General features: G+C 38.6%; 1 protein-coding gene across 3 annotated transcripts in view; it reads right to left on the bottom strand.

Annotated features, from left to right (window-relative positions):
* LOC139119909 (uncharacterized) overlaps positions 1-13,179 on the bottom strand; it is a 39,008-nt gene that overhangs the window by 17,569 nt on the left and 8,260 nt on the right. For 2 of the 3 annotated variants that reach the window (XM_070683869.1, XM_070683867.1), the window contains one exon: positions 9,739-11,668. The exons of the other annotated variant lie outside the window; for it this stretch is intronic. In XM_070683869.1, coding sequence (XP_070539970.1) covers positions 10,629-11,668 — 1,040 coding nt within the window. In that variant the 3' untranslated portion in view covers positions 9,739-10,628. Of the gene's footprint in view, positions 1-9,738; positions 11,669-13,179 lie in introns of those variants that run through there. 3 annotated transcript variants of the gene reach the window in all.

The raw sequence follows: 13,179 nt of genomic DNA, 5'->3' as shown, positions 1-13,179 counted from the left end.
AAGAACACAGCGATTTGCCATTAGCACCGCATCACTATGAATTTCCGAGGCAGGGCGGTCGACTGATTACAAGTGTGATGGATAGAGAGTCCTATGTCTTACACTACAAGTTGCTGGAATTCTATCTTCGGATGGGAATGAGATTGAAAAAGATTTATCGGGTGCTTGCTTTCGATGAAGCTCCATGTCTCGCGAAATATATGACTTTAACACTAAAATGAGGGCAAAGGGGAGGACAGATTTTGAAAAGAATTTCTATAAGCTGATGAATAATGCAATGTTCGGTAAGACAATAGAAGATGTTCGAAAGTACAGAGACTTTAAATTTGTTTCGGACTGGAACGGCACGGATAGTGGACGTAAAAAGATTCAGAAGTATAATCCAAAGATGAAACATATAACTTTCATAACTTCCGAAGAGGATGGTGATTCCTGCGACAGTGCCCTACTGGAACTGAAAACGGATGAGCATAGATATGTAAAACCAGTTTTCATCGGCGCCGCAGTACTGGAACTTTCTAAGCTGCTTATGTATGAGACGCATTACAATTACTTTCGAAAACAGTTCCCTGGAATACGATTAGCCTACATGGATACTGACAGTTTTGTTTACAGTGTACCGATCCCGAACCCGGACGGCTCACGCGTCAGCACTTTCAATGATATAGTCCGAGAAGATGTTGAAAAGAATGGTGAGAAGTCTATATATGATACTAGTGGGATGAGCTCCGCAATAGCCCCCAACTTTCCGAAGATTAATAAAAAAGTGATAGGTAAATTTAAAGATGAGTTGAATGGTGAACCTATTCTTGATTTTGTCGGCATACGCTCGAAAGTGTATGCTTTTCGAACTCCAACTTCGGAGACGAAAAAAAATAAAGGGGTGAAAGATGTTTGTGTTAGAAAACATTTGAACTTTGAAGACTATTATGATCTGTTTAAAACTGGGAAGGAGCCCGAGCAGGCACAGTTTGTACAGTTTGTACGGAAAAAGGCTGGAGAAATCCGTAGTGAAAAGCGTAGTAAAATTATGATGGCCCAAATGATATCAAGCGTGTGCAGTTATATAATCCAGACACGGGTGAATGGCTGGCAGAAACATGGCCGATAGGACGGACGACGGGTCATGGTTATGGTTAATATTGTAAAGACATTAATCTACTATTTTCAACAGTGACCTGGGCATCACTGATAACATAAATGTGGGCAAATATATTATCATTGTGAGCGTCATCGCCACCCCACTCGGTATCTTTCTTCAGAATTTCAAGTTGAATTCCGTCCTTTGTGTTCATTACTTTAAACCATTTCCATGAAACTCAATATCTTTAAAACTACGCAGATCGATAAACAGACAGAATTTATTCTTCAAATAATCGACCTCATCTATATCAATTTCACACCAATCTTTATCTTCAGCAAAATACCGTCGCACCTCTCGCCAAAATTGTCTTGGTATCATCTTCTGAGCGTACACTTTATTTGCAATGCCTTCGATTGATACAGACACAGATTCAATGGAGGGGTTAAAGAAAAGTTCACTGTTCAGTTCTGACTGATTCTGATTTTTAGTGAAGAGTATAGCGATACCTCTAATGCTACGTCGTGGTACATTTATATTTTCATTGATAACCGTGTCCGATTCTTTGAATGGGATTGTTCTAAAATAATGTATATGCTCGTAAAGGTAACTTTTTCCACCGTTGTAATAACCAGCAGTTGACCTCGCGAGATCGAGGTCAGAAATTGTTTCGTATTCCATTTGAATGTTTTTTAATTTATAATTGGCTGTAACAACCTGATTACTGACAAGTAATTGGGGGGCGGGTGCCAACGTAATTTCCCATTCAATATGACTCCCTAACGCTTTTGGATATGCAACTCCATGACCTGTTATTAGGGGATGAGTGAGACGAATAGCATATTTTGTTCTATATGTGTTGAGAAGTAAAATATCACCCACGACGGCGGCATCTGCATCTTTCGCAACACTTCTCAATTTTCTTAGATTTTCGTTCTGAATTCCGTACAGTGTCATGTTCGTTCTCTCCTTTTTATGTTTGAAGAGATCGCGATAACATTCAATAAGGTTATATTTATTCAAATCGAAAAGTGTCTGACCCTCAAATGTGAGTTTCATACGCTCCACCAAATTTTTTGCAACATTTTGTACTACTCGGTTATATTCATCTCCCATTACTTCGAGATCAAAAACCAGGTCGAAAGTATCTGGAACTAAGAGTACTCCGCTTTCTAACTTCGGACATCGTATGATAAGTGTCTGGCCTGGATCTGCCTCACTTGGATTATGAGCAATCACGTGATGAGTTCTTTCTGACTTCGTTCCATTCGGTATTCGGTTGGTGAAAGTCGGTGATAATGTTCTATCGTACCCCATTTTCGTGTAATGTATATAGTAGAAGAAAAAAAGAAATTACATGTTAAAAAGAAAATTAATCACATCTTAAGTTTCACTTCGTGTATATAATAACTTAGAAGAAAAATTCAAAAATCACATCTTTACGTAAATATTTCCGTCTGACTGAAAGATAAATCGATTGCCTGTGTCGCGAATCAATCGAAGAACCCAATATTCTTGGAGATGATGAGCCTCTTGGTCATCCTCAGTATCCTGGAATACAGCTATGAATTCTAGTCGCTTAAAGAAGTTAGTCTTTTGACATTCCTTCATGAAAGCTAATATGTTATGATATAGATTATCATCTTTGAGTCGGACACCTGGATTTGCTCGAAGTATATGTCGATTTACTCGTCGGAGTTTGCACCATTCCAATTCGACAGAGAAACCAAACAGGTCTTTATTTTTAGAAAGAAACTTTGCAATATTCTTTTCACCAAACATGTTGATGCCATATTAATACATAATTTTATTTATAATGACTAATGTTAATCCAGTTAAAAATATCCATAGCTGTTCTCCAACAAATCCGACAACCGACCCTGCTGTTTTAATAGAAAACTGACAAGGGAGCCGATTAAACCTGGTATTGCAGCAGCACTTTTTGCGGCCAATGTTTTTAACCATTCACCAAATTGCTTTACAATTTCTTTCGCTTTTGTATATACTTTGGGCGGACCTGAACCTCCTGCGTTTGCTCCAGTTCCTGCTCCCGCTCCTCCTCCTCCTCTTAGTCACAGCCAGGGCAATTGTTGATATTGTCATTCCAAGGGCAGTCAGTATTGCAGCTATTGTAATACCATTTCGTTTAAATAACTCTGTCAGCTTCAGCCTGAGTGACAATTCTGGATCAGAAATTACATCACGAAGAGACCTAGTCGACGCCAGTCTTTCACGTGCCCCACTGATCATATCAAGTTGTACTTCAATTCGATCATCAATTTTAGCTAGTCTTGTTCTGAGTTCGGGTGTAAGTTCTGTCTGCTCTAACAGATTTTCTCTTTCACTGTAAAGCTCATCAAGACGCATATTTGCTATCTTTAATTCATCAACAAAAGCTCTATATTCTGGGTTTAGATTGTTCCATTGTTCGATTTTATTTTCAAAAGCTTGTATTTTGTCTGCATTACCAGAAGCATCTTGCCGTAACTCTGTCAGTTTATCTTTGTATATACCATGTCTTTTGGTGACATCTCTCAGCCGGTATTTTATCGGTTATCACATCTTCAGAATGCAATTCACGACTCACATTTCGGGCTCTGCGCTAGAGCGGCCCCCTAATACTTCTCTCATAAATTCATGTCCTCCTTTTTCTCTCATTAATGTGGTGAGCTTATAAAATCCACCTCCTCTATCTTAGACAGCTTGAGGTTTTTATAATACAGCTTTCCATCCCTAATCTCAGATTCCATAACCAATACATTTAGTGCATCCGGATCAGTAATTTTATTCTCCTTTAAGAATTTTTTAACCATTCTTAATTTTTCATCTGCTCTAAGTTCAGTCAAACGATCAACCTTTGGGCTAGCAAGGAAAGGATCAGCTTCTGCAAGGGTATTATCATCGTCTATGAAGTATGTTTCAGCAGTAGCGTCATCATCATCATTCAAATTTGCATCATCGAAATCCTTGAGTGGTATATCTTCTCCTCCTTCTGCCATATTGTATTTCTATATTACTAATATTTACAATTATTTTTTATCATGCCTTACATATACAGTAAAAATGCACATCTCAGTTGTTGAAAGCGTTGAACAATTGGCTGATTACATAGAAAGAACAAGTGCTGCATATCGACGAAGTTATAAATTAATGGGTCGAATTGATATGGCTCTTAATATTACTAAAGGAATTCTTGTAAGCTCTGCTGTAATAGCAGCAATTCCAACAGTTCCGGTACTGTTAGCCTTAACTCCTATACCAGGTGTTGTTATTGATGTGATACAAGGGAAAACTGGTGTAGCAAAGAGACGAGAGAAATATAAACATTATTATGTTCAATATAAACAGCTGCTTACACAAATACAAGAAAAAGGCGCAACCCTTCGGAACGAGGAGGCACCGGAGTCAGAACTTATTCAGGACATATTTCATCAGGCGCTAGAAATTCAAAAACAAGAAGGATTTAGTCCACCTCTGGAAAGATATTTAAGACATTATGGATTGAATGGATATGAAATTTAGTTCGTACCGATAGGAACTCTCGTGTTCAACATCAGCTGGACTCCGCGACCGGCCGGCCGGACTGACAACGGGGGGTAAAAGTCCCTTTATATAGGCTAGTTTGATGGTGATGACTCACACGGAATTTCCCGTACATGTATATAAACATGTTGTGTGTGACTCAGCAGGGAATTTCCCTGCTTAGTTCAGGACAATGCACTGTTGCGCATGCGTGAGTTCATATATAGGTCAGGGTTATACTTTAGTTACATGGATGGTTAATTTTTCCTTCGCTTCATGTAGATAAATGAATAAAATGGGGTGTAAAATTCTTATTCATCCCAGTTGTCCACGTTTACTCTACTACTTGAATCATAATTAACTTTCTCTAAAATGCATAAAATTGAACTTACTGACAAATCTAAATCATAGATAATTGGTTGAATGGGCTGCAGGCATTATGTGTAGGTAGAATGTAACGATGCCTACGTAAGCAAATTCTGAGTGATAATGTCAATGCTGTGCTCTCCTGGCCTTTCGAAATTGTTAGTAAATTACGAATTTGGTTCAAAATAAATTAGTAAGCACAAATTATATAATGCTGAGCCCACCAATTTTCAACAAGCACTTCTGGTACTCAATAAATGATGTTAAGGGGATAGAAATGATGAATGATTTCATTATAGACAAAGGAAAGTGAAAAATCCCTTTTAGTTTTTTTTGACAATGAACACTCATATTTTGATACACATTTTGAAAAGACCCATTAAATAACACAATTACATCATGGGTCATGAGTGCTTTAACATTGAAATTTCTTCCTTGTTTCAATAAAGTGTGTCATTTTGGTCAACCGGCCCATGAATGTTATTCAATTATCGATCTTTATTACACAACATAACATTTTCAAGTATATTGTGACACAAATTGTAACTCCCTTTGTGTGTGTAGTCAGTGGTTGATGATTATATATATTAATATATGAACTTGAAGTGGTCATTAATATTATCAGTGTTTGCACAAGTTTTAGATGCTAGAAAATCTCTCCCCTGTTTTTCATATTTGGAATACTCTGTTACTTTGAAAGTATGCATGTCATTCATAGGTGTTAGGTGGTGCCTCTTGGTAGCTGCAGTCATTATGCCATGTTCATCTCTAAAATTCTTATCAAACAACCACTGATCAGAACATTTGCAGTCTGTGGTTTCGCACAAATTTTGTCTCATTATAACAGCAAATTTAAGTACGCGAACTGAGACTGGAGATCTGCTAATGTTTTCTTAGAGACAGTTATACTTTTAAAACGCTGCAGATGATCGTCATTTATTTTTTGTCTGGATAAACGTCACGGTTTTCGTCTTGGGACTGTGCACAGCTTTGTCTTTGGATCATCAAAGAAATCTATCAGTATTCATAACATTTGCTGAGACAGTTTCTTGTAAAATATTTTGAAGGAAACCTATTAAAATTGGCAAGTTCACTGAAAAAAATTCAATCTGCCGATCGTCATATGACAAATCTATGACAACTAGGATTTCCGGCTAAGATTTCCGGCTCGTTTCCATCTCCATGTACAGACAAACACTGGCGGTACGGTACATCGTTCAACCATGGGCGGTCCGGACTGCAGTTCGACTGTCTTTCCGGCTGACTGTCTTGATCTCTTCTCGGCGGTTTCATTGTTTCCAATTTTTTCATATCAGGTGCCGTTTTTATGCCAAACTTACTTTCCCAGCACCAGCTGAGGATGCTATCTATCTCATGTATCTGTAGCATTTGTAACTGCCCGCTTCCCTCGATCCGCTTCACCCGCGTCCATTCGGAAATTGACAGCATGTGAGTGTTTGGGTATCTCGAAACTACCGTAATGCATGACATACCAGCATGAGAGTACACGACCCGGGGATCTTGAAACCTTTTCGCGCATGCTCATGTTAGCACAGGTCAAAGTCCAAAGCTATTACCATCGTCGATGCGCCGATGATAGGGGCAGAGTAGTTTTTGAAAGACGAGATATGACAGTATTTCCCGGAATTCATAATCTTGACCGAAAATCAGGCTTCAAAAATAACAAAATTGTTCGTAAATGGCCGATTGGGCGTGTATTTTTTTTCGTAAATTTTCATTTTTTGTCGTAATTTACGAAAGTTACGAGCGACAGCGGAGAGCACAGCAATGGCAATTTCACACATATTGTGTATTCAGAGAAATCATGGATGATTGACATTGCATATACTAGTGTCACACATGTTTGATTGAAGGGAACGCCGTTCTGTATGACTCCAGTTCTGAATTAGGTTGCATAAAAATCACGTAAAGGAAACGCAGTTAGAACTTATAGAAGGTGACACTCAGGGACACAGGTGTACAGAAATGTTACTGCCGTTGGTAATTATTGTCCACTTACTCAAATACCATCGACCGTGATAGTACAATACTTTACAGAGGGGTTATCTTGTGATTCTTGAATCAATTATGTTGCACGATAGTAAAAACGTGGAGTAAATTCTAACAAACCTATTATCAATTTGGCACAGAATTTAGCATGTATCACTTGACAACCGTCGCCCGGCTAATGACAATGAAATGCTATCACGACACCGGAGACCAACTTTTTTCTTTTTCATCATTTTATCAAAACAAAGCATATTTTCAAACTCTTCCTACACTGCGTACATTATGCATTCTATGTCAACCACAACCCTTTCTGGTTACAAGTTGCACATATCCACCGTATTATTTAGCTACCTAGTTGCTTTAATTGGCAAATGCTCATTGACAAACCTTTTGATGCCATTAACGGATTGAGTATACAAGGAAGGGAGTAATTGTCCGTCCGTCGCGCCGTGGAGGAACGGCGATTGAAACAATTAGATGGCCTAGGCACCACTTCTTTTCGTATTTCTTATAATGAACAGGTCACTCGTATTTCTCAGTCCCAATCGTTAGAGCATAGTCTCTCCACCATGGACTTGGTTCAAGTCTGTGATTTGTGAATGTTTGAGTTGGTTGAACGCGATTATTTGTATTCTGTTTTCATTTGAAACGCGTGAAATGGAGTGAATGCTATACAGGGTAGTTTCTCCCGGGATCATCCCAATCCGGCAGAAACTCAAAGGTAACGCGTTCAATCGTTACGAAAACCTGTTCTGGGCTGTCAAATTCCAAATAGGTTTACATGAATAGGAGAGACACAAGAGAAACCAGTACAAATTATTTTATTTTTTAGCAATTCACCGACTTGAACGAGTCTACCTCCACCACTATGCGTACACACGTACTGCTCCAAGATACGGCACGGCGTAGAGTCGCATGTAAATAGCTGCTGTTGGTGCAACACTAGGATCAGGAGTGCAATAAGAGAGAAGGGCGTATTTTACTCGGCGATGTTTGTTGCTTGCTGACGGTTTCCAGGCTAAGTAGCAACCTTGTATCTCAACAAAGATTTACTGTACTAAGCTTGTATCTTGTAAGCGATATCGAGATCAGACATTAGGAGAAAATACTCTACTTTCTAGTCCGCAAGATATGTCGAGACAAAGTATTAATTTTACGTATTGCCATGATTATTTCAACTGTAAAAGGGACAAAAGCGCGCTCTTTTGGTTGATGTTACATATCACAGGAAGATGAATCAACAACTGTAAACCAATTATGAACAAAAAATATTGACCATCCGTGAAATTGTTAATAGGCCGTTCACATTAGCCAAAAAAGACTAGGCCCTTGTCCTAGCAGGTTCGTGGCCGACCAAAAAAACAGGTGTGAACGGTTCTGGCCGGCCACTGTCCGGACAATTCTTCCTAGTCGAGAGGGGTGGTTTGTGGCCGACCCAGGTCTCTGGCCGAGCAGTAAACAGCGTATGTGAACGCGTTTTGTCCGACTCAGGTCCCAGTTGACGCCCTCTGTAGTTGACATGCAGTGTAGTCTTTGACCTATTCGACGATTCAGTATCATTTTAGACATGGCGAGTCGAATGTCACTCGTAACTGCGTTGTACTGTGTGCGGTTTTCAGTTCGGCGAGCAGTCAATGACCAAAGAACTACGATCGACGATTAGCAGATGACGAGATCGATGTGATTCGGGCGCATCTGATTATCACTGTTGATGATTGTGGAATTCAGTGATGAGCTAGCAGAGACTGTGAAAATAGAGACTTGCAACGCCTCACTGAGTGCAGTTCAAGCAGTTTATTGCAATACATCTATGGCAATTTACACAAAAGTCATTTTAAAATGGCTTTCTGCCAAAATCTTTCAAAGTGAGAATTTTAATGAAGGCTTTACCTTTCTATTATCTTTTCTTTTTATGTCATTGCTACAGCCTAAGTGTCACAGAAATATATATACATATGCACTGGAGCAGTACACGATTGACAATCAGATGTTTTATTAGATTTACATATAACATGTAATCACAAACTTCGCGTACATTGATATGTTACACCAAATTACAGTGCGAATCCCTTTACATCAAGTAATACAAATCAATATTTCACAACAATCAAGTCTATACAAATCCAGATCAAAGATACTATGTATTTGATAATCACACTTAACTATTTCACTTCACTTCACGTCGGCGCTGATTTATTATCCGTAATAATGTCACTTCTAATTTTATATCATGCATCGGATTATTCCCCTAATGAGATACTTTAATGAAACACTTTCGACATAGACTAGATGATCAGATAAAGTATAAAAATACGTATACCCTACCCTAATAAACACCTGCTGATCTAAAAGGTTAAATTAAATTAAATATAAGTGATAGTAAATTGATACAGCCTTTCATATTTATTCTTATACCAATAAAACAACTATTTTACATGTAAGCCATTAACGTGAAAATATCTCACTGGCGGATTACTTACTTAGGAAGTCCGGCGATGCTCTTGTCAGTGTTTACCAACAGTGTTATTGAAAGCTATTGCTTTGCTCGTATTTTTAGCTCACGTGTTCACACACGTGTGCTAATGTCGCAGCGATGTCTGTTTGTCTGTCTCTCTGTCTGTCTGTCCGTCTGTCTGTGCGCCCGATATCTCACAAACGGCTCATGAGATCAGAATCAAATCTGGTACACAAATTCAATTTGCATATGGCAAGAAGTGATTAGTTTTTGGTGAGTGTGGCTTGCTTACTATTTATGCTCATTTGCATAATTAATGATTTTAGAAAAAAAAGGATATACACTGAAAGCGACGGTGCACAATTTGATGAGATTTGCTACAAATGTTGATGAGACCAAGATATATCAGCAGTGGGAGCCATTAAGGGGTGACATGAAAGATAGTTGCTTATTTGCATATTTTATGAACTTTCCTAATTAGGGATATATATCTGATTTGACTTGATCAAAATTGACCAAACTTGGTATGTATATTGAATATACTATGCTTTAATATGTTTGAAAGTCATTAAGTATTTTAACTTCAGCCAATTCCTTATTTGTATATTTAGTGAACTTTCCTAATTAGGGATATTTATCTGAATTGACTTGACCAAAGTTGACGCAACATGCTATACATATTAAAGATACTATGATACCACATTATTGAAAGTCATTAAGTTTCGTTTTCAGGAAATTCCTAATTTGCATATTTAATGAGATTATTCAGTCAATTTCGCATTTGCATTTCAATGATGATGGATTTACTTGATCAAAGTTGGCAAAACATGCTATGTACATTGTTCATTATATTGATCATAGCAATTTAAATGTAGTCGCAAACATGTGGCAAAGGTTCAAATTTACATTTAACTGCAATATATAATGAATCACGTGAGCATTTTTAGTTCAGTTTATGTCTGGTTGTTTACGTTTTACGATAAATCTGAATACAAAGTTTAATTCCTGGTAACTTGTAAAAACGGAATTAAAGGTACGTGCATCGTATGTTCACCACGCCACGACTCATGAAGTTTCGGTTCTGCAGTATTTTAATATACTTTGTAAAGTTTGTTATAGTGAGGCAAATATATGCACATCTATTCTAGTTGAGCTTGTTCAATTTGAAACTCCCCTGGAAGTTACACGTTTTGTTCACATTTTCCCCGTAGTTATATTGTAAATCGCAGACACAGTATGACAAACGGAGTCTTCTTCCCAGTACTTGGCGTATTGGGTGGTGAATTGCAATGACAGAAACACCGTCAAGACAGAAAATAAGACGGTGACCGTGACGTTGCTTACAGTCGGCTGAAGGTGTTTTATCATTTTAAAACATGGCCAGTACTCGTTTTCACTTTGCAGATATTCGACGCGGGCCATGAAATCTTTCCAAACGTATTCTATGTTGAACCAACCGACTGCGAAGAACGGTAAGATGAAGTAAGTCAGTATTTCTACGGAAATCAGCAAATTTATTAACGTTGCGCTGGCAAGGTGACTCTGCTTTGAATAAATGGCATAATTCCAAAATAAGTGACAGGATAGTTTAAATGCATTAACATTCACTTGTAAAACTATCCAACCCGACACGAAACTATTTAAGCGGGAAAAATCGACAAAATTTTCCATTATTCTCTGTCGACATAGGGCGTTGTTGTTGCGAGCTTCCTGTAGAAATAGACTGGCTGTTTTCATGTCTACTTCAATAGCACGTCGCATTAGCAGTATAACATACCAGTAAGACGCGAACGTAAAGAATGCGAAAGCTTCTGTAATAAAATAAAAAAGCCCCCAAATATCTAGTGATGGGCAGTCGGTAAAAATATGGTACAGCTCAAACGAGGTGTTCAGAAATAAACAGATCAGTGCTAAGAGATGATAGAGATATCCAGCCAGTGTGGAATTAATGACTTCACTACGTTTTAAAAGTCCAAGAACATGGCTTTTGGTCAAGACATAGATAGCTCTGATACCATCTGGCGGGCACGATGTGAAGAACGCCACCAAGCGGTACATAGCGATCGCCGCCACCGGTCCCATGAAGCAAGAATATGACAGGATGTATAAGGTATAGTGTTCATTTCCCCATCGCTGGTATATCTTATTGGACAGACAAACTGTAAATAATGTGGCTAAGAAAGCTAACCAAATGACGCAACACAGCCTCTGTCGTTTCCATGGCCAGGGTGTACCTGAAAGGCATTGTAGATTTAGTAAGTCTGAGTGTCTGCAGGAATAATTTAAACACAGATGATGATGTTGGTGGTGATATGTCGGCCGATAATGTTCAATAATAGCTACTACTAGTAGTCGAAGTAGTGTTGACGACGACGACGACGACGACGACGACGATGATGATGATGATGATGATGATGATGATGAAAGTTTACTTTTAAAAACCATTTCTGTATGCATACTTGTCGAAGCATTGAACAGAAGTCTGGAAGGATGCAGGGCAAGCATTTGGCCCTTCAAATCAATGAATTCTGTGCAAAAATTGAACTCGTAACCGTATGAAAGAGTACATTTTCTGAAAGCCTATGTGTTAGCAAATGCTGTGATTTGTATGTAATTATTGTTAACATAAGGATGACATGACAGTTTATTTGAACAACCTCTCGAAAATCGGCGTTTTCCTCCCCGTGCACAATCACCACTGAGTTTCCAGTCGAAATTAGCAATAGCACCAACTATTGACAACATAATGAACTTGAAAAGAGTGTCTCTGATTTCTTTAAAGGGAGGGTGTCGTCGGAACCGCGCACGTGTGACTTTCTTGTTTACAAACAATGTATTTCATGCATGCTATCTAGATGAATCACGTCAACATAGCTTGAACATTTATATTTTACGATATTCATTGTTAACAATTATTGAAGTGATTAGAAGAACGGAGTTCTGGCGGCAGCCTATTCTGTAACCTTTGGGTATAAATAGCAAAAGATCTACAGCCATAAAACTTTGGATTACCAATCGGCTGGTACAAACTCAGTGCGCCCTCTGCTGTCGACCAAATGCTACGACTGGAAGCACAAAAATTAAATATGGCAGCTCCTTCGAATAACTACGGATGATAATGTTTAAAACCAGCACTTATAGGCGGTGCAAGAATAAGGTTTCCGATTTCTAAGTCTTGATAGCAGACACGCAGAGGGGGTTTTGAATTGTTGTAATTTTTACAATTGATAGTTCGACATCCCAACAAGCAAAGTGTCACAGTGATGAAATCGAAATATGATTAAAGCGTGAATGAATATTTCACTGAGTTGAACTCTGGTCAAGATCTTGAAGTGATGATGATGATGGTGGTGGTGGTGGTGGTGGTGGTGGTGGTGGTGGTGGTGGTGATCATCATCATCATCATCATCATCGTCGTCGTCGTCGTCGTCGTCATCATCATCATCATCATTATTATCATCATCATCATCATCATCATCATCATCACCACCACCAATAATGATACAGTAAGGGATACAGCATCCGGGATTTTCGGATATGATTACCAAGAAATGACTAGGAGTCAGCGAGATCTGTCTCCATAGCTTTGGAATGGAACAGCTGATCTATTGGCCTTGATCATTTGATCCAGGGAGAAATGGTAGAAATTTGGATGCGCAAGTTTTCATACAATTTGGTAACTGAATGGCCTGCCTTAGAGGATGCTTGTTTTGAGGACACCCTTTTATCACTTTCTAGACATGTG

This window comes from Ptychodera flava, chromosome 20, assembly GCF_041260155.1.
Source record: "Ptychodera flava strain L36383 chromosome 20, AS_Pfla_20210202, whole genome shotgun sequence".
Lineage (NCBI taxonomy): Eukaryota > Metazoa > Hemichordata > Enteropneusta > Ptychoderidae > Ptychodera > Ptychodera flava.
The sequence above is the reverse complement of the archived record's forward strand: the minus strand, read 5'-3'. Positions and strand labels throughout refer to the sequence as shown.